A 27,443-nucleotide genomic window follows, 5' to 3' on the forward strand; every position below is an offset into this window, starting at 1 on the left:
AGAGCTCTGATTCTGCCACTTAATGCCTTGCAATCTTGACCAAATAAAATCTGGGCCTCAGTTTCTAAGAGTAAAATAGAGATTCAGTAGACCTAATAGTTGATGTGAGGGTGAAATGTGACAAAGCATTGGGCATAGTGAATGCCCAATAAATGGTAGTTATTACAAGGTGTCATAAAAGTAGTGTGGGTTTGGTTCCAGACCATAATAAAGTGCTTATCACAATAAAATGACACGTTTTGGTTTCCCAGTGTGTGTGTTCACAACTATACTGTAGTCTATTAAGTGTGCAATAGTATTGTCTTAAAAACAATGAACAAAAAAATAAACACCTTAGTTAAAAATACTTTACTGCGCTTTGGCTGGCGTAGCTCAGTGGATTGAGTGTGGGCTGAGAACCAAAGCATCGCAGGTTCGATTCCCAGTCAGGGCACATGCCTGGGTTGTGGGCCACAGCCCCCAGCAACCGCACATTGATGTTTCTCTCTCTCTCTCTCCCTCCCTTCCCTCTCTAGAAATAAATATATAAAATCTTTTAAAAATCTTAAAAAATGCAGATGCTTATTTTAAAAAATACTTTATTGCTAAGAAATGCTAACCATCACTTGAACCTTCAGTGAGTCACAATCTTTTTGTTGCTAGGTCTTTGTTTTCAATGACTTTAATATGATTTCAATGTTAATGAAACATCTGTGAAGCACAGCAAAGTGAAGCACAATAAAAGTGAGGTATGCTTGTACAATATTAGATTTCAAAATGCTTCAAGCCTTCATGTCTCAGGTTCATCACCACCATGAAAGAGGTGTAGCTACATTGCTGAAATGTGGGTTGTTTGAAATGTTCTAACTTCCTCTAGCTAACTTGGGCCCGTGGGAGTCTCCTAAGTGGCTATAACTAAATGCTGTTGGAAGAAAAAGCGTCTACTGTGTGGCTTCTCCTTGGACTACTATAGACTCTTGCTTTCAGATACCCTAAATTAACATAGGACCTTCAAATCTTATTCTTGTTCTTAAACTAGACTGAAAGTCTCCATCTAAATAGAACTTGGAAAACAAAATTCTGAAAAGGCTATGCAGTCACTCCCCAAAGTATTTTTTCCATTGCACTCCCCAACCCTTAACAAGTGGGTAACACTACATGAGTGTTATCTTGTGGCAGATTTGGGGTTCTTAAATAGAGACAGCAGTGGCTAGAAGAGTGGTGCTTCATCCCTGCAGTGATTTGTTGAATGGTAGTGAGAATGCAAGGATTCTTCAGCTGGAGTGGCCCTTGACACTCCCCCCCACCCAGCACCTGCAATGCCTGACACACAGCAGGCACGTAATAAATATTTGTCAGCTGTTTGTAGGTAGTGGGAGTGATCTAAAGGCTGCCTTTGGGAACCAAAGACAGATAGGAAAGAACATTTACATCTTATTTATCTGTAGCTCTTGGTTCCAGTTCAGGGTACATGGCCCACTCCACCCTACCCTCCTGTAGCCCCTCACTCTTACTTTCTGGGGGAGGGACTGGGCCTACTTCATCTCAGCACCTGGAACCCTTTGTGGGGCTTCATCTTCTCCACGTGGAAGATGACGGTTGTGAGTGGGCATACACTCATTTTGGGAGGGACGCTATATTCCCAACCATCTACTTTCGGGGCTTAGAGAACTTTAAAATCTGGAGAACTTCCAGATGGTCACTGGGTACTCACTTTTAGAATGAAAGTTCTATTAGCCTTCTACTTTTGACCTTCGCTTACTGCATTTAAGGTTATTACTCGGTAGGATGGGGGAACCTCTGGCAACTCGAGATCCCCTATCTCGGGACAGAGTGAGGCAAGAAGGCGGAATCGGAGTGTTGGAAGAGGGACCACAGGCTCCTAGGGCCACCCAGTCGCAGGGCCAGTCAGCTGAGGCCACACCCTCGCTCCGGGATCTTCCGTGCACTACAGCAGGGTTGGGCCGCGGCCCACGCAGGCCTGCGGAAAACCTCCCGCCACAGGGCGGACCTTCTCCCGATTCTCCTTTCGATTGGCTTTGGCATTGCGAATAGACCCCGCCCCCATGCGCGGCCAAGTCTACCGACAAAGTCGGGTTTTGCAGACTTGCTCCGCGCCCGCGCGGGACTGCTCCGGCTGACAGCGTCCAGCTGCGCAGCAGAGCCCTGTCCCCGCTTGGCGGCAGACTTCCCAACGCGGTCCGCGCACGCGCGAAGGCTCTCCCCCGGCGGCTAGGCGTGGCCTTGTGACGCATCCGCGGTGGCCCCGCCCCTTGAAGCAATGTCAGCAGATCCCAGTGGTTGCGCTGGCGGGCGATGTCCGCGGGCGTTAGTCCAGTCTGATCCCGCAGTTCTCTGGCTGCCCCCAGCCCTAGCAGCAGCTGGACTACCTCCACCGCCCCTTCTCGCGCCGCCAGAAACAGTGGCGTCTGCTCCTGCGTGCGAGGAAACGGCCAGGAGCTGGGTCAGGGAAGGCCACACCCACAGGACTGGCCCTTCAGGACTCCACCTACTTGACTGCCGATCCCTTTCCCCTCTGGTTTGGGGGAGTTCCCGAGCTTTCCACCTCTCCCGCACCCCCTTTCTTTTTTTGTAGGGAGGCTTCCACTTGCTCTAACCCTGCGGTCCTGGGCGTCTTTATCGGCTCCGGCTTGGAGAAGGGAGCGGGCGGCTCGGGCGTTGTTCACGGCGGCTGCCCAGTGCAGAGCGGTTTTTCCTGGGGAACAACATGGGAGGTTGTCACCCTGAATGTGGGGTCAGACACCTGGGTACCCTTTTCCCAAAGATTCTGGTCTTGGGGGAAGGGCTATTCGGGTCCATGGGGTTTCGGGTTCCTCAAACGTCGAAGCGTTGTCCGGGTGACCCGACCGGCAGGAATTGTGCCTGGTGACGTCACCGGTGTGCGGACTGGACAATGGGGCATTGTTCTGGGGTTGTTGGGACCGGGAGAGCCCTCCCTTTTCTCACCGACACTGTCTCCCTATCCTATTTTACAGTGGGCTAGGATGGTGTGTATCGTTGAAGATGATGGGGGAAGACACATGCTCCATTCTGTTACCGCATAGTAGATTTACCACACTGACAACAGGGTGGGAGGGAATCCCCCAGCCTCCAGTTGCTCCTCTGCTGTTCCCTTTTTTTTTTTTACGTTTTACCTCACATCCCATCTGCTTAACTTTTCTATAGCTCATCAGCACCCCCACCCCCAGATACATACCCCATTTATCTCTGGCTCCTACATCTGCTTGGGCTGCAATCAGTTCTTCGACCAGGTCCTCCACTGCCAGCCTGGCAGCCAGCATCAGCGCCGTGGTTCCATCCTCTGTCCTGGCATCCACTGTGGTCTGTCTGCTGCGGAGTAGAAGCTGGGGGGACCAGACAGGGCCAGTGACCCCTGGTATGTCCTGGGCTACTAGCTCAGGGCCCTCACGCTGTTAGCCACCCCCCAACCCATATTCAGCCATCTGTTCTTGTTTCTCTTTCAGGTCCCCATCTCATATCACCTTCCTCTTTGCCAAACCCCAGAGAATGCTTTTGCCCAGCTTTGATTCCAAATTGGCTCCCTGTTCTCTTCAGCGACTCCAGTGTGCACTGACCTGGCAGACTTCCCTCGCATCAGCAGCCACAGCAGTGTGAAGGGGGGTGCGCCCTGCTCTGTCTGGCTGGTTGGGGTCGGCTCCAGTCTCAAGGAGGCGGCAGACAGCAGTTGGCTGGGAAAATCGGGCAGCCAGGTGCAGAGGGGTCTCCCCAGTCCCCACAGTATGAGCCTGGGGACAGTTCCCCCCATCTAACAGAGGAGCCCAGGACTCAGAGCTTTCTTGCCATGCCCCCTGGAAGGTCCTGGACTGTACTCCCCCAGAGTAGATTGCTGACATCAGGGGTGTCACCCCATCTGTGGGTGGGAGACAAGGAATGGGAGACATCAATAAAAAGGACATAAAGAGGGTGGAGAACATGGAGGCTCAGGAAGAATCATAGCCTGAGGTGTCAGGAAGCCCAACTCTGGCTCTTGATTTTGTGTGGCTTTAGTCAGGTGATTTCTAGTCTCTGGGCTTCAGTTTCTTCATTTCTAAAAGGAATCAGCAGGCCTTAATTCTCTAACATTCTAGGGCAGTGGTTCTCAAACTTGAGTCTGATTAGACTCACCTGGGGGACTTTGTGCAACGATTCCCCAATATCTGAATCAGGAGCTCTAGAGTGGAGCCTGAGAGTGCTTATTTCTTTCCTTTCCCTTTCTGTTTTTCTCCCTTTCTCATTCTCCCTCTCCTCCCCCTTTTTTTAAAGATTTTATTCATCCATTTTTAGAGAGAGAAGGGAGGTAGAAAGAGAGAGAGAGAAACATCAATGTGCGGTTGCTGGGTGCCGTGGCCTGCAACCCAGGTATGTGCCCTGACTGGGAATCAAACCTGTGACACTGGTTCGCAGCCCGCACTCAATCCACTGAGCTACGCCAGCCAGGGTTTCTTTCCCTTTTTTAAAAAATTATTTATTGATCTGACTAGTGTGGCTGAATTGGTTGAGCATGATGCTGCAAAATGAAAGGTTGCTGATTTGATTCCTGGTCAGGGCACATTCCCGGATTGTGGGCCAGTCCCCCATTGGATCATGTGCAGGAGGCAACTGATTGATGTTTCTCTCCCTCTCTTTCTCACTCCCTAAAGTCTATTTTTAGAGGGGAAGGGAGAGAAACATCAATGTGAGAGAGAAACATTGATCAGTTGCCTCTTGCCCCAATGGGGGATCAAACCTACAACCCAGGCAAGTGCCCTGACTGGGAATTAAACTGGTGACCTTTCACTTTGTGGGATGACGCCCAACCAACTAAGCCACACCAATTGGGGCCCGAGAATTTCTGACAGTTTCCCTGGTTATACTGATTCTTTTGTCCTGGAACCACACTTTGAAAATCACCATTCTAAGGCATTAACTCTAACATTTGCCCTCCAGGTCTGATAGCAAAAGATTTTCTGATTCTAAGGGTCAAAGGGATTTTTTTGGTCTGGGTTGGCTCACATACCAGGTCCATGGGTATCCACATCAGGTATGTCCATCTCAGATTTCTGGGGAGAAGTCAGCATGGCTGCCTCGGGGAGCTCCTGACAGTCACCACTCAGAGACCAGAGCTGGCACTTGGGGGGTGAGGCCTTTTCTTCAGCCTTGGGATCAGAAAAACAATCAGTGAAGGAAGGTTGACTTGCCCCTTCAACCCTTTCATCTGCTTCAGTGCTTTCACCAGGCCTACCTCCTCTTCTTTCTCAGGGACTGAGCGCTCCACAACTCTGTCCTCATCAGCTTCTGCCTCTAGTTTCAGTGACCTGGAAGAGGGTGGGTGGGTAGAAGACCTGCAGGGTCCACAAGGTTTCCAGTAGCCTTGCTACACCTTTCCCCTTCCTGTTTTCAACTTCTGTAATGGCATCTCCTATTGCCCATAATCATAAATATCTTCAGAGGCAAGAGTCCCCCCCCTGAGGCCCAGTTCTTCCTCATCTCACTTGAGGCTGATGCTGTCCTCGCCCAGTGGGGGCCGGCGTTGGTGGGGAGCTGTCTGAGTCCGAGGCCTTTGAGTGAACCCAGGGGGCAGCCAGAGGGCCCCATGCTCTCGGTGCTGCCGCCGCTGCCGCCGGATGAGCTGGAGGACCAGAAGAGCCCCGAGGGCCAGGAGAAACACCCCAGCCCCCAGTGAGCACAGCACAGGCCAGGGAAGCTGGTTGGCAGGGGGCACTGGTGGAAGAGAGATAGTCAAACAGAGGCCATTCTAGGTGAGATGGGGTACTACTGTGAGAGCTTTGGGCCTTGGTTTCTTCATCTGTAAAATAGGAGCATCAATAGCACCTTCTCAGTGGTGGTGTTGGGAGGATAAAAGGAGTTAGTACTGTGAAGCACTTAGAGCACAGCATGGCGTAGTGAGTGTGGTGTAAAAGTTCCTATTCTTCCTTGAGCTCTGAACAGGTACAGGATTGATTGGGTGCTCTCTATCTAGTAGAGAGGATGGACCAAAGCCTGAGGTTTGTACATCTATGATAGAGGTTAGGATAAAGTCCTTAGGAAAACCAGGAGTGGGCCATGAGGAGACCCAGTTAGAGAAAGAGAGGTTCACAAGGGTAAGTCCCCACCGAGAGCACCTGAGACCCAGTGATCCCATTTCATTCGACCTCCATAGCTGGTTGCTGGCATGAAAGCTGGCCTGGGAGCAAAGTCAGGGGAAGGGATGAGGTCACCTACCAGTGCCTGCACGAGGGTGGGCAGCCAGCAGTGGTCCTGGGAGTAGGGGCTCCAGGGCCTCCACTGCAGCCATGGCAGCAAGGAAGCGGAGCAGGAGCCCAGGGTCCCAGGGACAGCGGGATGCAGGGTGGTCAGGGCCACAGTGAGACAAATCCACACCCATCACCACCACAAACCTGCAGGGGAGGCACCTCAGAGACCCTTGTGTTGGACCCTCCCTGGCTCCCTTCCTTTCGCCTACTTACCCTGCACTGAGGGAGTCTGTCTCCTTGCCCACAGGCTGTGCTCGAGCAGTTCCTGTCTCCTGATGAGAGGGGTCTGGGATTCCTCCTAGCTCCTGTTCGGCCTGGGCCCCAGGATAGGGGTACACCATGTCCCTGCCGTCACTATCCTTCCTTACCCAGAGCCCCACCCTCAGAGTCAGGGACAGTACCCGGGCCAGGGAAAGCAGCTGCTGGTCCAGGGCTGGGGGGCTCAGCACCACCAGCAGGGCCAGGGTGGGCCCCCACTTGGAATTCCCATCTTCTTCGGGGGGCCTGCAGTCTCCCCCATCCCAGCCACATTCTGGAGTGTTGCAGCCTTTCTCGCAGTGCCCATTGTGGAAGTGATCATGGCAGAAGTGGTCATAGGCTGGACTGTGGAGTGAGTAGAGGGGGACTCAGGACCCCCAAAGCAACCCAATTCCCTCCATCCCAGAGAGGATTCTTGATATTCCACAGCCTGTAGGGCACTGGTTGCTGAGCAGGGGCAGCTCCAGAGAAAGGGGGCTTAATCAAGCCCTGGATGGTAGGTAGCCCAGATACCCTGATGTCTACTGACACCCTGGTTTCCTACCTTCCGAAGCCCTCCTGTCTCCCTGAAGGAGAGCCCAAGCCCTTTTCTGTCAGGGGTGCAGGTTGATACTCTATGGCAGCAGGGCTTTAGGGGCTTGAAGCTAGAGCTCTCAGCAAGGAGCCCAGGCAGAGGTAGTGCCTATTCTTGGTCCTGCATTAAATTGATGCTGCCCCCCTCCCCGTCCCCCCCGGGTTGGAGTCTAGGGCCTTCTACCCCTTCTTAGCAATGGTTACAAGGGTGGAAACTGCCTGGAGCTTGAGGCTGTGGTCACACTGTAACTCAGAGGCATCTATATCTCTCCCGCCCTCGCTGTGCCACCCCACCCCAACTTAGGGTTCCAGGCTTACGTGCAGGCTGGAGGAGTCTGACAGTCATAGCCATCAAACAAACATTCTTCAGAGTCACACTGTGGGTGGCACTGCCCATCCCGGAAGAGAAGCCAGCAGCGGGAGTGGGAAGGGCAGCCCTTCCAGGGGTCCAGGACCCCCAGGGAACAGTCCCCTCCATCCCAGTTTCCTTCTGGGCCACTGCAGCCAGTGTCACAGGCTCCATCTCCACCTCTGCCTTCACACCCTTTTGCTCTGGGGCTCTGACACCGGGGCCCTAGGGAGCTGGGAGGGCAGGAGCATCGAAAGCTTGGGCCCCCCAGCTTGGAGGTCTCTGAGCAGCTGCCATTGTGGAAGCAAGGAGAAGGAGGGCCGCAGCCTGGAGCAGGTGGGGCCAGGCAGTCAGGGCCCCTGTAGCCATTGAGGCAGGCACAGCGGGGTGGGGTGCCAGACCTGGGGGAGGGCAGGCACAGGCCACCGTGGTGGCAGTGGTGGAGGCCACAGGAGGGGGCTCTGTGGCTGCAGGTGGGGCCTTCAAAACCCTGCAGAGAGAAAAGATGTTGGGGAAGGACCTTGCATTATTCTTCCCACTTGCCCTAAGCAAGCTCCTGGGTTAAGATAACAAAGGGACCTGGAGTCTCACATCAGGAAAGGGCCTCAGAGAACTTCAAGTTAATCATTTTATAGATGCTGAAACCATGTCCCATGTTTTTGTCACTTAGGAACATTACATAGTGGTGAAAGTGGGTGAGCCACGGCTGTGTGCCACAACCCGGGTGGACTGTAGCATCGCAAGGCAAGTCCTGGCACACTAAGCAGTTAATAGAGGAATGTTAATTGAACTAATCTTATCTTAATCTTTTTTTTTAAAGATTTTATTTATTTATTTTTAGGGAGGGAAGGGAGGGAGATAGAGAGAAAAACATCAATGTGCGGTTGCTGGGGGTTATGGCCTGCAACCCAGGAATGTACCCTGGCTGGGAATTGAACCTGGGACACTTTGGTTCCCAGCCTGTGCTCAATCCACTGACCTATGCCAGCCAGGGCTTATCTTAATCTTTAGAAATGGAATTATATACTTATTCTTTCTCTGGTAGGGAAACAGGACAGAGGACCTAAGTATATGTAAGTTATTAATCTTGTAATTCTTGGGTTTGATTTAGGGTGTTATATTGTAAAAATAATAAAAGAAGGTCATGCACAAAACAATGATGTTAGTGTATCATGAAACAAGGCTTAAAATTAATCCAATTGGTCCTGGCTGGTGTTCGATTTCCAGTCAGGGCACATGCCTGGGTTGCGGGCCAGGCCCCCAGTGGGGGGTGCGAAAGAGGCAACCACACATTGATGTTTCTCCTTTCTTTCTCCTTCCCTCCCCTCTCTCTAAAAATAAAATCTTAAAAACAATTAGCCCAACTGTATGCATCCGAGGCCCATAGCACATGTGCATACACATGTATACACACAGTTAAAATAACTAAGAACTTACCCAGGGTCACCCAGCTTGACCTTGGGGGCCTTCCCTTGGGCGTGCCCATGATTTCTGAAAATGCTGTTTGTGCTACCACCAGATTCCTGCCGCCCCACCCCCTCCCCCCGTCTGCTTCTGAGAGGCGCTCACCTCTGTGAACAAGGGATGGCTTTCTCCAATAATTCCCACCAGTGCTCCCAGGCTTCCTTCTAGGATCTGAGCTCAGACTTTCGTACCTGGTGTCAGTGTTGAGGGCAATGGAGAAGGCAGCTTTGCAGTCACTCACCTTGTGGCAGTGGCAGGTGAAACCTGGGGGTGGTCCTGCTGTGGCCTCACAAGACCCTCCATGGGAGCAGGGCTGGCTCTGGCAGGGGTCTATCTCCACTTCACACCATGGGCCTGTGGTGGGGATGGGATTCAATGTCACACACTGCTTTGGTCACTGCCTTCTTCCTAGCTCGTTCCTAGGAGATGGCCCAGCACTAGCTGCAGAGGCAAAGGCATCCTGGGGCATGTTCTCTGGGCTAGGGTGTGGGGCTGGACAAGATGACTAGGCTGACTTGAAGGAGGGGATTGTCTGGGTTTTCACGGTCAGCTCAGCTGTGCCACAGAGATGCCTACATCCTACCTCAGCCCCATCCCAAGCCTCACCTGTGTGTCCAGGCAGACACTGGCAGTAGAAGGCATTGGCTAGAGAGTGGCAGGCTGCAGTGCCTTTGGGGTGGCAGCGCTGGTCCAGACACTCACTCACAAACCCCTCGCAGTGCAGACCCACAAAGCCTGGAGGGCAGGCACAGTGGAAGCCTCCAGGTTTTGGGGTGCAGGTCCCACGGTTGTGACAGGGCTGGGATTGACAAGCATCGGGTTCCTTTGAACAGTTCTGTCCACTGTAGCCTGGGGCACACTGCGGGCAAAAAGTCAGATGGGGAACCAGGAAGAGAGCCCATCCCAGCACTACAGGGCACCCAGCTCCAGACAGCCTGCCCAGACCTGACCTTCCGGCGCCACGGCGTCACTCAGCTCACCAGCCATCACAGCCACATTTAGCTTCACCCATATAAACCCCACAAGACACACAATTGTTCAATAACACACAACTTAACCTGCCACCACTCCAGTCCCAAACAATCTTTAGGACACACTACTACTAAACATAGCTCCATTTTTGGTACAACTTCTCTCCCCACCCGCACACCCACCAGGCTGTGTCAGGCTTTATTAATTGATAGGCATTTATTGAATGCCTACTTTGTGCCATCCACCATTTTACGCAGTAGGAATACAGAGAAAACCAGAACTCATCCCTGCTTCCATGAAGTTTCCAGGCAACCAGAAGAGACAGCTAGCACTTCTTGCATGATTTATATGCACAACCCCATAAAGCCCTCCTAAAAACCCTCTATCTGGATTATCTTATTTAATTCTCACTTCACAGAAATGGAAACTACTTCCTTGAAAGATTAAGTGATGTGTACATGTCACACAGCTAGTAGGTGGCAGAGCTGGGGTTCAGTGCAACTCTACGACTCCATAACCGATGCCCTTAACCATTTTCTGATTGTTTCATATCCCTCTGCCGGAGGAGAGTCACTGATGAGGTCTGTGCCATGTGCTGAGTTCCTGCAAGAGGAAGGTGAGCATGCAAGAAGGAAATACCAGGAAGGCTTCAGAAAGGTGGAGAAAAAGGCATTCACAAAGAAGTGGCCGGAGCCCTGGCTAGAAGCTGTATTGGTGAGAGCGTTGTCCTGATACACCAAGGTTATGGTTTTGATCCCTGGTCAAGGCACATACAAGAACCAACTAAATCAATGTTTCTCTCTTTCCTTTCCTCTGTCTCTAAAAATCAGTACATAAAAAGAAACTACTAACTTCTGGCCAAGATAGAGGCATAGGTAGACACACTGTGCCTCCTTGCACAACCAAATTATGGACAACAAAAATTTAGCAACAAAAACACCAACAACCAGAACTGACAGAAAATTGAACTGTATGGAAGTCCAACAACCAAGGAGTTAGACACATTCATTCAGTGCGGTCGGAGGGGTGGAGTTGGGCGCCGGGTGGAGAGGGGTCACAGCAAAAAAAAAAAAAAAAAAAGGTGGCTTGCGGACCCTGGCGCACAACAGCGCTGACGGACACCTGGTGGTAGGCAGGCAGGCAGACCGTGGGCTGACCCAGCGGTCCCATATTCTCATGCAGACAAACCAGGCAAAGCTGGGGAGTAAGACAGACTGCATAGCCCAGGGCCCCAGCTCCAGGAAATAAAGCCTTAAAACACCAATTAAAAACACCTGTGGGGGTTGAGGCACAGGCAGAGACTCCCAGCCTCACAGGAGAGTTTGTTGGAGAGACCCACAGGATCCTAGAACGTACACAAGCCCACCTGACCAGGAATCAGTACCAGACAGGCCCAATTTGCTTGTGGGAAGTGACAGAAGGGACTGAAATCCAAGAGACAGTGGAGCAAGTGCCATTGTTCCCTCTTGGACCCCTCCCCCACAGAGCGTCACAACCCAGCTACTGGGCTGACCCACCCTGGTGTACACTTAAGGCTCTGCCCCTTAGATATAACAGGTACGACAAGACAAAAAAAAAAGGCCCAAACGGAAGACAGATCAAAGCTTTAGAGCAAATACTTTTAAGCAACAAAAAGATAGCCAACCTATCAGATGCACAGTTCAAAGCACTGGTGAGCAGGATGCTCACAGAACTGGTTGATTTTGGTTGCAAATTAGATGAAAAAATGAAGGCTACACTAAATGAAATGAAGAAAAATGCACAGGGAACCAATAGTGATAGGAAGAAAACTGGGACTCAAATCAATGGAGTGGACCAGAAGGAAGAAAGAAACATTCAACCAGAAAAGAGTGAAGAAACAAGTGTTCAAAAAAATGATGAGAGGCTTAGGAACCTCCAGGACATCTTTAAATGTTCCAACATCTGGATTATAGGGGTACCAGAAGGAGAAGAGGAAGAGCAACAAGTGGAGAAGTTATTTGAACAAATAATGAAGGCGATCTTCCCCAATCTGGCAAAGGAAATAGACTTCCAGGAAACTCACAGAGTCCCAAAGAAGTTGGATCCAAGGAACAGACCAAGGCACATCATAATTACATTACCCAAGATTAAAATGAAGGAGAGAATTCTAGAAGCAGCAAGAGATAAGGAGACAGTTAACTACAAAGGAGTTCCCATCAGACTCTCAGCTGATTTCTCAAAAGAGATCTTATAAGCAAGAAGAGGCTGGAAAGAAGTATTCCAAGTCATGACAGGCAAGGACCTATATCCAAGATTACTCTCTCCAGCAAAGCTATCATTTGGAATGGAAGGGCAGATAAAGTGCTTCTCAGATAAGGTCAAGTTAAAGGAGTTCATTATCACCAAGCCCTTATTATATGAAATGTTAAAGGGACTTACCTAAGAAAAAAAGATAAAAAACATGTACAGTAAAATGACAGCAAACTCACAATTATTAACAACCACACCTAAAACAAAACCAAAAACAAACTAAGCAAACAACTAGAGCAGGAGCAGTACCACAGAAATGGAGATCACATGGAGGGTTAGCAACAGGGGAGTGGGAGGAGAGAGGGGGAAAGGTACAGAGAATAAGTAGCATAGATTGTAGGTAGAAAATAGGGGGAGGGCAAGAATAATATGGGAAATGTAGAAGCTAAAGAACTTATAAATATGACACATGGGCATGAACTAAAAGGGGGAATGTGGGTGGGAGGGGGTGTGCAGGGTAGAGGGGAATGAAGGGAGGAAATGGGACAACTGTAATAGCATAATCAATAAAATCAAAGAAAAGAAAAAGAAAAAAAAGCCCTACTCAATTATTAAAAAAAAAACAAGCCAAAAAACAAAGTGGCCTGAGGGCTGGAAGAAGCAGGTGGGGGGAGTGTTTTGGAAACTTCTGGAGGGATTTTCATAAAAGAAGAAGTAAAGCTGAGTAACAGGTGTGTGGGGGTTCCTACTAATCAGTACCCGGATTTGTATGTGCGTGAAAATGCTCACAAAGAAGTTAAGGTTAGGTTAAGTGCATGGTGCCTTCTACCCAGACTTGTGGTTCTGAATACAGAAATCAGGCAGCTCAGACTGGAATCTCAGCTCTGCCTCTCTTGCTCAGTGACTCAATCCAAGGAGAGGCCCGAACCCAGCCTGGAGGGAAGTTCAGGACATCTTCCTGAGGAAGGCAACTCCTGGGCAACATCCAGTGGAAGAGGGGTGGGGAGGGTCATCAGGAAGCCAGAGTGGGTTGTGCAGGGGAGCCTGCAGCAGTTTCGTGTTGCTGGAGCAGAAACTAGCAGGGTGGGATGAGGAGGCATGAGGCCTGAGAGGCAGGCAGGGCTGGGTCTTGCAGGGTCCTGGACTTCCCTGTGAAAGATGTGGGCAGCCGCTGAAGGGTTTTAAGAAGGGGGAGTGACCAGTCAGCTCAACGCTTCCAACAGAGCACGCTGGTAGCAGAGTAAAGGCTGAACCTCTAGGAGGACAAGTGTGGAGGCAGGGACAATGGGAGGCTGATGCAGGTGTCCAGGTGGAATGCAAGAAAGGCCTGGACTAAGGCAGTGGACAAAGGGTGAAGGGACAAGGATATGAGTTGAGAAATATTTAGGAGGTAAAATGGCAACGACTTGGTGGCTGGCTGGGTGTGTGGGGTAAAGTAAAGGGAAATGGATATGACACTGCCTCCCTCCCTGCCCCCTGAGTACTTTTTCCCATATCCAGCCCACCTTTGTCACTCTTACCCATTCACTCTCTTCTAGACCTGCTTACCTGGCACAGATACCCATTGGGCTGGGCCACACAGGTGGCCCCATGTTGGCAGGGCCTGGACTGGCATGGGTTCACCCTGTCCTGGCACACATTGCCTTGGAATCCAGTGGGACAGCGACAGAAGTAGGAGGGGCCACTGTTAATGCAGAGGCCTCCATTCTGGCACAGGAAAGAGACTTCAGTGCCTGGGGGGAGAGACAAACATGGAACAATAAAGCTAAGTGGGGTGGAGGGATGCTCAGTTCCCAGACACTGAACAGAGAGGCCTGTGGGGACTACTAGCATTCCTCGGGAGGTGGAGACCTGAGGAGTCAGTACCTCCTGACAGGGAAGAGGTTAAAACATCAAGTTCCCCCTCCTGTCTACTGTGCCAGGATGGAGGTCTCTTTTCTCAGGCTTCTCAGAGAATGAGTTCTGTATCACCATTGTTCTCATTGTTATTCCCATCATCCACCACTAACCCCACAAATCTCTTCCCTGACATTTTCTCATATCAAACCATTTGAACAAAGGGCTATTCTTTCACAAGAGGGTTGGTTCTTGATATCCCATGAGTGGGGCACACCAAAATGTGTTGCATGTAGTTGGGTTAAATGTGGTCCACTCTAGCTGAGATGATGATAATGACAAAGTTGAGTTGCTCCGCACTGAGTTAGGTCCCTGGTGATTGTGGGAAACTGCAGTCTTGTTGACTGGGGTGGCTTGTGTTTCCTGGGTTGCACTGAAGGTGGTGCTAGGAGCTGAGCTGTGTGAGGATGCCCTGGGTGCTGAGCTGTAGAATCAGTCACTACGGTTGGTCTGTGTTGTTTCGACCCTCGGTTGGTTGTTTTGGCCAAACGTGCGGATTCCCTTAGCAATGGGATAGAGGAGGGCACCTTTTTTCTCTTCATCTGCTCCCCAGTCGGGCCTTGGGTGGGTACCTTGGCTCAGGGCAGCCTTCTGACAGGAGGACAGCGGGACTTCACAGAGAGGCCCGGTCCATCCCTGGAGGCACAGGCACTGGAAGGAGGGCCCAGTCTGGAGGCAGTGGGAGTTGTGTGGACAGGGCTTCTGGGCACATATGTCTATCGGAGTCTGAGGGTTTGGAGAGAGCATGAGGCAGGACACAGCATCAGGTTCCCAGGCCCAGAGATGATCCTGTGCCAACTGCAGCTCCTTGAAATGTCTTACCTCTGAACCATGCCCCTCCCTGGTTCCCTTTGACACCCACAGCTCAGCACAGTGCTGGGGTCAGACACCCTTTCACTCCTTCTCTTCCATACAGACCTCAATGCCTAGGCTTCCAAACCTCTCTTCAGATGGGTACCTTGCTCAGACTTCCCTGCTGCCCACCTTTTAGTACTTGAGACCCTCTCGCTAGAGCTCCCCAGCCCCTCTCCTCAGCACACCTGGCTTAGTGCCCCTCACCTGACAGCTGCTTCCTGTGTAGCCAGCAGGGCAGAGGCAGCGGGGACCCTGGGGCCCATCTTGGCAGGTAGCCCAGTTTCTACAGGGGCTGGACAAGAGAGATGGGACCCAGTAGGGACACAGAGCAGGAAATAAAGGGGAAGGAGTGTGATGTGGTGGAAAGGCAACCACGGGGGAGATGGGAAACTGGAGGGAAGTCAAGTAAAGGACATGGGATGTGGGATGGGAGTCAGCTGGGGCCCCAGAGGACATGGAGAAAAAGGGGAGGAAGGCTGAGGGACTTCCTCCCCTTCTTTCCTTCAAGGGTATTTTCACCCTGCTCACCTGTCTGCACAGCTGGGATGGATCCTTTCCTCACAGCGTGGGCCCTGGAAGCCAGTGGCACAGAAACAGGAGGAAGTGCCAAGCCTTTTCACACAGGTACCGCCATTGAGGCATGGCACTGGAGAGAGGAGGCTGTGAGGGGTTGCATTTCTTGCCTATAACGTGGCCTTCATCTCAGTCATACCACATACAGGACATTAACCCCCCAGTCCCGAGCCCCCATCAAACTTGAGCTCACTGTGTTCAGTTTCTTTTTGTTTAAATACAGCACAGACACTCCCTGCCCGTATTGAGGCCCAACCCAGGACACGGTGGGTGCTCACTGGAGGCACAGTGGTCGGTGTTGGTCTGGCAGTGGGGCCCAGTGTGGTTTGGAGGGCAGGTGCAGGAGTAGCCCCCAGGGCTGGGGCTGCAGGAGCCACCATTGAGACAGGGTCCTGAGTGACAGGCTGTCACCTCTTCAGTGCAGGTGGGCCCTGAGGGAAGCAGGTGAGGACTGAGGAAGGGAACCCTCCTTTTCTTCTCTCCTCTCCTCTTATTCTTCCTCCCTTTCCCTTCCTTCCTTCCTTCATCCCCACCCCTACTGTCCTCTACCCAACAGCTTTTCTTTCTTACCACCTCTGCACATCACCTGTGTCCCCTGCAGCTTGTGCCCAGTTTTTCTTGGTGGTGATAGACCGAGAGCTCTCTGTCACTTGTCTCCACTGGCCTCACCCTTTATTTAGAGGGTGGCCAGCCCAGGGTGTTTATAGTTTAGGGAATACCTCACCTGTGTAGCCTGTGGGGCATGTGCAGTTGTAGCCAGAGGGCTGGGGGTGGCAGGTTCCCCCACGGGCGCAGGGCATGGAGATGCAGCCTCCCAGTGCCGCCTCACACTCTGGTCCTGTCCAACCCACGTCACACACACACGAGGATCTGGTCATTAAGGGAAACGAGAGGATTTTCTCTTTTTCCCTTCCCATTGGTCAGACCCCTATGACCTCTTCATTTTTTTGTCCCTGAGACTCTGACCCTTTTCTTCAGTGTTTTTGCTCTTAGTGTTGTCCCCCGTTCACCTCCCCCCTGCTCATTCTCTCCAACTAGATAGATATATTCCTTCTGTGGTGTTTGCCATTTGTTTTTCCTCATTACAATGAAAGCTCCTTGAGAGCACTTTGTCTTCTTTGTTCTATGCTGCTCTCCCAGACCCTAGAACAGTATCCACACATAGCAGATGCTCAATAAACATTTGTCTAACAAATGATGAATTGACCTTGGGATCGAATGCTCTTTCTGCTCTGACCCTCTAGTCCTCTGTTTCCCCCATTATTGATGAACTATCCTCTCACCGGATAACACTCACCAATCCAGCCCTCCCATTGGCTGTGACCTCAGTCAGAACTTTCCCATCTCCTTGCTATTCCCCATTGGTCATTTCCCATAGACTTGCCCTTTGCTGGCTGTCTTCTCCTGCCCTAGTTGAAGACTCAGAAGCCAATGCAAATGCAAGGGGTCTGGAAGATGTTACCTCTGGCAGTGCCCATGCTGGCAGGTGCAGTTGTCCTCAGCAGGGGCACAGCCAGGGCTTCCACTGGGGCAGAGGCAGTGGAGCTTGTCCTGATGCTGGCATTTTTGTTTGGGCTGGCAGAGGTTGGGGGCACACAGGGGAACCTCACAGAGCTGACCTGGTGGGGAGATGGATCAGAGAGAAAACAGGGTACCTCCATGTCCTTGATGGGGTTAAAGGCCACTTCTTATATACAACATGCTCACTGCTCAGGAACTTGGCCTTCAGTCATTCCCTATTGCCTCAGGATACTGTGTAACTTCCTCAGAATGGCACATGGGGTCCTGCAGGACAGGTCCTTCCTACAAGCTCTGTGTTTCTCGCCTTTGCCCCATTGCACCATAAGCTCTGGGTGTCCTATAGCTCCTGAAGTGGGGTGTCCTTTTCCGCCCTCTGCACCTTTGCATGTGTGGTATCTGCAGCTAAAACATGCTATCTGGCCTTCTATCTTGACAAACTCACTCATTCTTTAAGACTCAGCTCGTGAAACCTTCTAAACTCTAGTCTGGGTTAGTGGGTCCTTTGTGCTCCTAGCATCCTATGCATTCCACTCTTAGAGCACCTCTCTGGGCCATGGTGAACAAGAGTCTTGCTGGTCTTTCTGCTCAAGATTTAAAGCCACTTGAGGCAACGCTCTTACTCAATGCTGTGTCTGTGTCTGGCATAGTCAGCACTTAATGAATGCTTGTTAACCATCATGTTGGGCCCTACAATAACTCTGCCCTCAGCCCATGGTTGTATAGTCATGCAAGTTTTGCACTGAATGAGGGGTTTTGTTGTCATTTGAACCTCACATCCCAACCCTCAAACACCCACAAATGACCACTGCCCCACCCCAAAAGGATTCAATTATCCCCACCAGTCTTTGACAAGGCTTCCCCTGCTGACCTGTGAAGCCAGAGGGGCAGAGGCAAAAGAAGGCTCCTGGGAGATCAAGGCAGCTGGCGCCTGTGGGGCATGGGCCACTCAAACACTCGTCTACCTCCTCCTGACAGCGTGGGCCTTCAAAGCCTATGGCACAGTGGCAGGCTCAGGGGTCTGGGAAGTCTGCCTCTGGCCCCTACTCTCCCTCCAATGTCTGAGCCCCAGTTTACCTGGAAGACACTCGCAATGGAAGGACCCAGGCCGGTCCTGGCACTGCCCGCCATTGGCACAGGGAGAGCTGCCACACTCGTTGACATCCTCCTCACATCGGGGGCCTGTGAATCCTGCTGGGGCAGGCATGGGTGGGATGGATGGTGAGGGGCATCTCTGTTTTTCTCTACATTTATTATGGAGTTTGTTACAGATGTTTGACTGAGCTTTACAGGCATGACTTCATGGATTTGAAGAAGAAAGTAAAAGTTTACACTGATACTTAGCCTCTCTCTACATACACAGAGGTGACGTTGCCACAGGTCAAAGGGCTTGGTGTGGGGCTTTGTTGTGATGTGTCATTACACAATGAAAATGCCAATTTGAGGGCTTTTTAAATAGTGATTTGAATTTCAGGATGTAACATAGCATAATTGGGTGATTTTATTCTTCATATAAATAAATCATCACTAGATATATTTACTAATTCTGAAAATATATTTTATCAAAACCATCAATACCAGTCCTGGCTCTTCCCCTGGCCAGGAAAGGTGAACCTGGAGGGTTTCCCAGAGGACTCCTGGGGCAGGTGGGATGATGGGAGGGTGATGTAGGAAGGTGGAGCTCAGCTGCCCGCCAGCTGGGTGACTTTGGGAAGCTACTTGACCCTTAATAAATGGAGCCCCTCTGGGCTCCAGTTTCCTCCCCTGCAGAGGGTAAATAATGGGATTGACCTCAGGGTACGATTAAAAGGAGTAAACAAAATAATGCCTGGAAAGTAGAGCCAAGCGTGTGGCCCAGAGGAAATATTCTACAAACACAGTGATTATCATAGCAGAGAACAGGTGTCCGATGCAGTGGAGGCGGCCTGGCAGCTCTCCCCGAGTACTCGATGGGTGGTGCCCAGATCAGCCTGGGACCCCGATGAGCAGAGGTGCATATAGTGGACTCTGAGATAGGTCTGGAAAGGAGGGTTTTGGGGTGATTTGGCAACACAGAGATGAAGGCGGGTGGGTAAGCAAGGGAAGGAGGATTTGGGGGATGTAACAGAAGAGAGTTTGGAGAGCAACACAGCTGGAGAAATGGGGAGTCCTTGGTAGTCTCAGGAGAGCTTCAAGAGGCCTCAGGCCTGGACTGTGGAGGCTCAGGCCTGGGGGCACAGGCTGGAGGGGAATCTGCACTCACCGGGCAGGCAGGCGCACTGGAAGCCATTGAGCTGGTCGAGGCAGTCTGCCTGGTTCAAGCAAGGGGCCGAGGCACACTCATCTGTCTCCATCTCACAGAACTGCCCTTCTATGCCTGAGGACAGGGCGTGGTGGTGAGGGCTGAGGCCCAGCCAGGCTTCTGCCCAGGAGGCCCGGGCTCTAGAACCAGCCTGCCCCCAGCGCCCTGCGCCCCATGGGCAGCTCCTCCCGGGGAGCTGTGTGCGTGTGGGCTGCAGAGGGGAACACAAAGCCCTGCTGCTCTGCGGTGCGGCTCTGCTCTCTCTGGTGAGAGAGCTCTGAGAGCAGGGCACCTGCAGGGGCCGGTGACAGGGGCCGCGAGGGCGTACCATTCCTCTGTGCACAGAAGGCGGGCTGATCAGCCTGGAGGTCTCCAAGGGACAAATGAGACAAGTAGGCCTCTGCTTGGAGGTGGCCCACTCTTGTTCTGTTTGGGCAGGCCTCTGTGACAGGGAGACCAGGCTCCTCAACAGGGGCATCTGAAGGCCACTGGGGAGGCCGTGTTGCTCCCAGATTTGTGCTGTTTCTTCAGGCTTGTCCTGGTGTCCACTGTCTCATCCTGAGCTAAAGCTGGATTAACCTCTGGACCACGGCCACCCTCCCTCTTCCTGCCTGGGAAGCCTGCCTCTGAAGCTCCTTGATGTCCACAACCTTGTCTCTTGGATTATCGAGCAGCTTTAGAAAGGCAATGTAGGAGACTAGCTAACACCACTGTCGCCCCAGGTTTGAATCCTGGCTCTGCCACTTACAAGCCGGGTGACCTTGGACAGGTCACTTAAGCTGTCTGTGCTTCAGTTTCCTCATTTTTAAAGTGGATATAGTAACAATGCTGACCTCATAGACTTATTGTAAGAATTAGATAAGGCGTGTAGGCTGCCCAGGTAGTACCTAGCACAAAGTAAGTTATCTTATTGTTCTGGTTTCATTCCACTCCCTGATACTGTTGGCTCTCATTACCTCCCTGGGGAGACTTTCCTCTTTACAGATAGTGCGGAGGTGGGCACGGCCCTGCAGTATGGCTTTCCTGTCGCATGAAATTCAAGCAATTGGGGTTCGAGGGCTTTACTATCAAGAAATTATCAGAGGGGAGTTCCTGTATCAGGAAGAACTTTCTGGGTTGTCATGAAGTTTATCAGTTGCTGTTCTGGTCTCCCTTGGTGGGCCTCTGTGTACGGTGGGGCAGGCTGCATACTCTACAAAGACCATGGAGTGAGTGTTCCCGCTCACCCCCAGAGCTGATCAGTGCACAGCCTTGCTGCCATCTGTGGTCCTTCTCCCAGGAGCCAGAGGCCTCCTCATCTGGGGCGAGGAGAAGAGGGGAAGCATTCCTGGGTAATTGGCCTCAGCTGGCCTGAGGCTACCTGTGCTCTGGAGCGGCAATGGCCTGTGGGTTCAGGACTAGTCCTGTCTCTTCTACTCAGGGCCCCCACCCAGCTGGTACCTGGTGGGCAGAGGCAGTGGAAGGTGGCAAGCAGGTCCAGGCAGGTGCTGCCTGGGTGGCAGGGCTGGGACAGGCACTCATTGTGATTGGCCTCGCAGCGGGAGCCCGTGTAGCCAGGGGAACAGAGGCAGTCGAAGGAGCCGGGGGTGTTGAGGCAGGAGCCGCCGTGTTCACAGGGTCCAGAGCCTTGTGAGGCTGGGAGGAGAGAAGAGCTGCGTCCACAGGGGCCGGGGTGGGATGGCCACAAGGCCAGTCTGCCTGTGGGGCGTAGGGGCCTGTTTGTGGTGGATGAGACCATATCGGGGGAGGCCTGTGTCTTTAAGATGGAGAAGGACTAAATGGGGTCTGAAGGGCTGAGCGAAGACCATGTAGATGTCAAATCTGGATTTGGGCAAAAGAGTTGTTTATATTTTTTAATTTGGAAAACAATATCTCCTGTGCAGAGGATGTCTGGGGGCTCAGAGAAGATCTGATATGGGGGTGCCTCACCCATCTGGCACTCATCCAGGTCCTGGTGGCAGGTGGGCCCTGCGTAGCCAGGCTGACACAGGCAGAGTGTGGCGCCTGTCAGGGGGTTGGTGCTGCACTGGGCTTCCTTGTGGCATGGCTGGCTCAGGCACATGTCCTCCATGTGACACAGGAGGCCTGCAGGATGGTGGTGGGGCGAGGCTCTCAGAGGTCATTTGAAGCTCCCAGCTACTCCCCTGCTTCTCTCATAGGCCCTCTCCTTGTCCCACCTCCTAGGACCCTGTGCCCCTCACCTGTGCGGCCAGGTGGGCAGAGGCAGGAGAAGGAGCCCACGTGGTCAATGCAGGTGGATCCTGGGGCACAGGTGGCAGCAGCACAGTCATCCAGGTTCTCCTTGCAGCCTGTGCCTCCCCAGCCACTTACACAAACACAGTGGAAGCCACCAGCCGAGTTCTGGCAGGTACCCCCGTTTCTGCAGCGAGGGGGATGCTGGGGCTCACATTCATCCACATCTTCCGAGCAGTCCCAGCCTGCAGGAGGGCAGAGACATGAGCTGGAGCTGGAACTGGGGGCCCTGTGGGAGGGGAGGTCAGGGGCTGACCGACTGGGCCATTGGTGCCATGAACTAGGCCTAAACGACTCACCAGTCCAGGCCTCTGAGCAGAGGCAGGTGTAGGTGCCCATCCCATCCTGGCAGGTGCCCCCGTTCTGACACTGGTGCCTGACACAGTCATCTGGATTCACCTCACAGCCCGGGCCTGTGAGACCTGATAGGGTCATGGGATCAGCTGAGGGAGGGGCAATACGCCTGCCCAGGGCCGGGGCTCCAGGAGGCCCCCTGTGAGGACACACCTGGGGGGCAGAGGCAGAGATGGAAGGTGGAGTCTCTCCCTGGAACCAGCTGGCAGGTGCCCCCATTGGGACAGCCTGTTGGGGGACAGGGTCCTGGCCACAGGTCACAGCGTAGATCTTCCTGCCCAGTGGGGCAGAGACATTGGAAGGACCCCAGGGTGTTATGGCAGGTGGTGCCCTTGGGGCAGGGTCCTGGGTCCTGAAAACACTCGTTGACATCATGTTCGCAGGCGTGGCCCTCGAAGCCAGGTGGGCAGTGGCACTGGATCTGGGGGTAGGTGGTCAGACACACCCCTCCGTTCATGCAGGGGTTGGCAGAGCAGAAGTCCCGAAGCTGGCACTGCTCACCTAAGGTGCGGACAGAGGGGCCAGTCAGCGCTGCACGCATTCCAGCGCCTGAGCACACCCAGCTCTCACTACACTGCATTCTCGAATTTTCCTATTTCCTTCCCGTTCTCCCTGTGCCCTATCTGCCCTGTCCTAGCACCCTCGCCTCAGTTTTGGCTTTTTCTTGGGAGGGTTAAATTTGGAGTGACTATATTTTCTAAGCTAAAAATAGGACATGTAGTTGTTGGTGAGGTGTTGCCCTTCGGCCCTGCCTAGGAAGATGCGGGACCCAGGGTCCCTTTGGGGGTGACCTTGGTGGCGGGGGTGGGATGGGGCAGGGGGTGGAAAGGAGTAGGCCTCTGCAGGCAGGAGGCTTAGAACCTTGCTGGTCCGCAACTGGCTGTCTGCCTCTGGGCAGCAGTCTGGTCTCTCTGGCCTGATTTCCTAATCTTTGGGTGGGTGTAGTGATCCGTCAGTGATAAGAGACTCCCCTCACAGCTGTGTGCACCAGTGGCGAGGGCAGCAGTCATGGCAACCACCACTCAGGGCACGCTGGCTCTGTGGCAGCTGCTGGGCTAAGTGAGCACCTCCTGAGCACCCCTGGTCCCCCTTGGAACAGCCATTTGAAGTCTGCACGCCGGGGGACAACTGAGGACAAGTGAGCTCCAATATCAGTTGAAGGGTCACAGGACTAGTCAGTGGCAGAGCTGACACTGGACCCGGGGGAGAGGCTGCTCCAGAGCCCGGACTCTGACACGCAGGCCTGGCAAGTTGCCAGTGACCATCCTTGTCACACGTGCTAGTCTCACCCCCAGTCTCAGGCCCAGTTTCCTCAGCGTCACCTGGGCAGCTCAAAAATCTGTGTGCCACAGGCCCCCCCTAGACCCACTAAATCACTCTCTGGGATGGGGCACTGGTATTTTTAATACATTCCAGGTGATTGCTGTGCCTCAGCAAGTTTGAGAAGCCTTGCCTCTAGCCCGCCCCGCACAGAGTCACTGTATTTCAGGAACTTTCTTGTCTATGTTATGTACTGCTGCTGGGTCCAGCCCCTCCACCCCGATCTGGGCTCTGGGCCCTTCCTCTCTCCAGGGCCTCTCAGCTGTTTCTGTCCCTGACCATCTCCTCAGAGTAGCACGCCCTTCCCATCACAGGTCCTGCTCTCTTGCCTGATTCCTCTTCGTGGGTCAGATCCTTTCCACCTCACCTCACCCCCTGTCATACCTGCTCCACGGAGGTCTTTCCTAATGATCTGATGGGACCGCCAGGAGTCTGAGGCTGTGGAGACATTAACCCTCTAGCTGCTGGGTAGAGGGGAGCTTGAGGGGGCTGGGAAAGGGTCATGGTGGTACCCTAAGGGACCTATGGCAGTAGTGTTTACCTACTGGTTTGGAAATATTTCATCTTTTTAATCATCAGTACTACTATGCTGGTGACTGGCAATCTTGGGTAAATGTGTCACCAAGAATCATCTTGTTGATTCTCATGGTCTCTGTCCTCATGGGGCTCGGTCATCTTTTCTACCCCACAGCCCAGCTTGCTGCTCCTGCCATTTCTCTCCCCCCACCCCCATCAGTGCTCACCTGTCCATCCAGGCAAGCAGGAGCATTGTGGGAGTCCTGACGCCTGGATGTGGCAGTGGCCCATTTTGGAACAGAAGGAAGAACAGGGGTCCTTGAGCTGGGCCTGGCACCTCTCTCCAGTGAAGCCAGAGGGGCAGATGCAGAGGAAGCTGGTGGTCACAGGAGAGGGCGTGCTGGGGGAGCCTGGGAGGGCCGGAAGCAGGGCTTGGCAGCTGCCCCCATTCTGGCAGAGCTGGGCATCCCGGCAGGGGTCAGGAAACTGGCATGTCTCACCCAGGAAGCCGGGAGCACACCTGGGCAAGGGGGAGAGGAAAACTCACATCACTGGACACTGTTGCCTTCTCTCCCGCCTCCCTCCCTCTTTTGCCTTCATTTGTTTCCTTTCATCTCCTTCACCTTCTCCTTCCCTTCTCCTCTCCTCCTCTCCCTCCCGCTTTCCCCCTCCCAGACACACTCACTGGCAGATGTTTCGGCCCTGAGGTAGGCTCAGGCAGCTTCCTCCATTGGCACAGGGTTCTGAGAAACTCCTGCAAGGCAGCCCTAGGGATGGAGACAGGTATGAGCTGGGAGTGGGAGTGCAGTGCTCCACCTGTTCTCCACGTGCTCCAGGGGACCTGCCTGCAGCAGCTCTGCACACACGTGTGTGTGTGTGTGTGTGTGTGTGTGTGCACTCTTAACCACCATCAGCCTCCACGCCCCTGTTCCTAGTCCCCACATGGTGCCTGTCCTAGCCTTCTAGATCTCAGGCCTCTTACCTACTAATCCGCACCCCTCTTTCCTGTTTTTTACATTGGTCTCCCAACTCCAGCCTCAGGCTCCATCCTCAGAAGCAAGTCAACAGGGATCAGGAAGGGGGGTTGAGGGGACTCCTGGGAGGCGAATGGCTGAGACAGAGAAAGGATTTCCTCCCGGAAGGGCACAGCATTGAGTCATGGAGGAATGGGTGGGGGTGTGGGGGGGCGGCTGGACAGGGAATGGGACTTGGTAGGCCCTTGACCTTTCCATGTCTTCATCTCTTACTCCCCTTGCATCTCTTTCCCCACCAGGTGGTCAGTCTGTTTCTTTTCCCCTCCAAAATGAGCCTGCTGCCCCCGAGCTCCAGGGATGACTGGGTTCTCCCTGAGGGTGGGCACCCTGTCATCCACCCCCACAGGCTCCCCCTGGCACCAGGCCCGCAGCTTCGGTCTGTGCACATCCGGCAGCAGAGGCTGTCCCGATCAACGATCAATGGAGTGAGACTCTCCTCTATCCAGTCAGTGTCACCTCAAAGCTCGGTGCTGGGTCCTCTGCCCCCAGTGCACCAGACACCTCCTGAGAAAGATGGGTTCCCCCACCTCTTCCACCCCGTGCCTCACCTCTGGTCTTCACCACAGAGCAGGGCAGCAGCAGCAGCAGCAGCAGCAGCAGCAGCAGTAGCAGCAGTGAAGGGGGCTGCATTCCAGAGCCCGACCCCACAGAGCCCTCACTAAGTCAGGAGCCGCCTCCTCTGCTCCCACAGGCCCTCTTCCTCCTCCTGGCCTGCCTGCAAGTCTCATGTCTGAGCTGTTTCCTGAGTCACACAATGTCCTCCTGGACACCCTAGTGATGGAGCAGGGGGGAGGAACTTTGAGGGGGATGAGGGAGGGGCCTTCCATCCCTGACAGCTCCCAGGAATAGGACAGAGTGGCTAGAGGGCAGGTGATGGGAGGGGAGTAGTGGTCTGTGGGGCCCCTGGAGACAGTCTCAGGCTTCTGTTGATGTGCTCTCTCCTTTCTAGACATGGGACTTGCGAGGTGGCTGCCTCTGCTTTGGGAGGTCAGGACCTGGAAACAGATGTGTGGGGTGATGGGAGCTCTGCTAGTCCTCTTCCAGGGGAGGATGCTTGTTTTTGGAGGTCACTACAGGGGCTTCTCAGAGATTCTGCAACTTTGTATAACTTAAAACTACCCTTGGCAGAGGGATCCCAGGGGACTTCTGGGCTTTACCTTGGCACTTGCTGGGGCTTCTCTCCTTTTGGGGAAGGGCAAGATACCAGCTGGTTTGGGGGGAAATCTTGGCCTTCCTTTGGAGGGGAACATATAACACCATCATGAATAATAAAGGACATCTTCTATGCACAGTTTTGCAGTCTGGATTATTGAAAGCAAACACTGCATTTGGGTTGTTCTCCTTTCCCCGTGCCTCCCTCTTTCTGCTGCAGAGGTTCCTGTGATGCAAGGAATGCGAGTTATTGACCTTAAAATCAGAGTAAATAAAATCACAAAAGAGAATTTATTGCCCTGACTTATCTTACCTTTCTGAGTAAACCCTGGACCTTGGGGTCACCACACCTGGACTTCCTCTGCTAGCACAGGGCTGAGAGTCTGGGTGGCTGCAGATGTGGCAGCAGCTGTGACAAGGAGTCCCCCTGCAGCCTGGTGTGCCCTGAGCAAGTTTCCTCTGCAAGGAATATACTTTGCCAGAACTAGTAAAATAATATTTTAAATCCTCACCTGAGAATATGTTTACTGATGTGAGGGGGGGATCAACATGAAAGAGAAACATTGATTGGTTGCCTCCAGTACACACCCCAACTGGGGGACTGAACCTGCAACCTAGGTATGTGCCCTGACCGGAGTCTGAACCCTCAGACTTTTGGTGTATAAGATGATGCTCCAACCAACTGAGCCACTTGGCCAGGGTGCAAGCACCATTAATTTTTTTTTCTCTTTTCTTTTTTCCTTCTTTTTCTTTTTTCATTTCCAGAACCTACAGGTTTGTCAGATTTTTTTTTTATTTTAAATAATTTAAAACTCAAAGAAAAAGGGAAATAATACTAAAAATAATTCCAGGGTACATTTTACTCAGATTCACCAGTTATATCATCTAACCACATTTGTTTTACCATTATTTCTCTAAATACACATTAGAATTTTTCTGAACCATTTAGAGTAAGTTGCACACAAGATGCTCCTCTATTGGTAAACACATTGGTGTGAATTTCATGTAAATTCACAATTTCATGACATTCTTTTATATAACCACAGTACAAATATCAACATCAGAAAGGCATTAAACAAAAAATGTTAATGTTCACAGCTGAAAGTCTTTTTATTTATTTATTTTTGAAGAATTTATTTATTTATTTTTTTAGAGAGAGGGGAGGGAAGGGAGAAAGGGAGGGAGAGAAACATCAATGTGTGGTTCCCTCTCAAGTGCCCCCTACTGGAGACCTGGCCGGCAACCCAGGCATGTACCTGACTGGGAGTCCAATCAGTGACTCTTTGGTTCACAGGCTGGCATTCAATCCACCCAGCCACACCAGCTAGGGCAAATTGGTTGCCTTCTTGTATGTGCCCTGACAGGGGACCAAACTTGAACCCAGGCATGGGCCCCTGGAGACTCTTCACCCTTTGGGATGATGCCCAACAAAGCCACATTGGTCAGGACCTGAAAATCTTTCCTCCCCATACGCCAAGGTTGCTGGTTTGATCCTGGGTCAGGCACAGTTTTCTTTCCATACTCATGCTTGATGAATGATTATTTTAGTTTTTTTCTGCTGTTTATCCAATTATTTAAAATGATTACATACTTCACCTTCAAATTCTGAAGTCCGTTCTGTAATTTAGCTA

General features: G+C 52.4%; 1 protein-coding gene across 1 annotated transcript; it reads right to left on the reverse strand.

Annotated features, from left to right (window-relative positions):
- Positions 1–569: 569 nt before the first annotated feature.
- On the reverse strand, positions 570–25,725 carry NOTCH4 (notch receptor 4). The gene is made up of 30 exons (XM_036023874.1): positions 25,209–25,725; positions 24,312–24,393; positions 23,854–24,146; positions 21,944–22,291; positions 21,736–21,858; positions 21,385–21,621; positions 21,113–21,268; positions 20,624–20,818; positions 19,145–19,258; positions 17,980–18,093; positions 17,774–17,896; positions 16,847–17,003; positions 16,109–16,254; positions 15,663–15,815; positions 15,340–15,457; positions 15,016–15,103; positions 14,529–14,682; positions 13,609–13,793; positions 9,484–9,736; positions 9,119–9,231; positions 7,383–7,903; positions 6,447–6,836; positions 6,202–6,377; positions 5,472–5,700; positions 5,222–5,294; positions 4,997–5,135; positions 3,576–3,871; positions 3,197–3,344; positions 2,598–2,695; positions 570–2,414 (listed from the first exon to the last, which is right to left on the reverse strand). The coding sequence occupies exons 1-30, from the start codon at positions 25,288–25,290 to the stop codon at positions 1,713–1,715; spliced, it is 6,006 nt and encodes a 2,001-aa protein (XP_035879767.1). The 5' UTR covers positions 25,291–25,725; the 3' UTR covers positions 570–1,712.
- Positions 25,726–27,443: the final 1,718 nt, after the last annotated feature.

This window comes from Phyllostomus discolor, chromosome 4 (assembly GCF_004126475.2).
Source record: "Phyllostomus discolor isolate MPI-MPIP mPhyDis1 chromosome 4, mPhyDis1.pri.v3, whole genome shotgun sequence".
In the NCBI taxonomy this organism is placed as follows: domain Eukaryota; kingdom Metazoa; phylum Chordata; class Mammalia; order Chiroptera; family Phyllostomidae; genus Phyllostomus; species Phyllostomus discolor.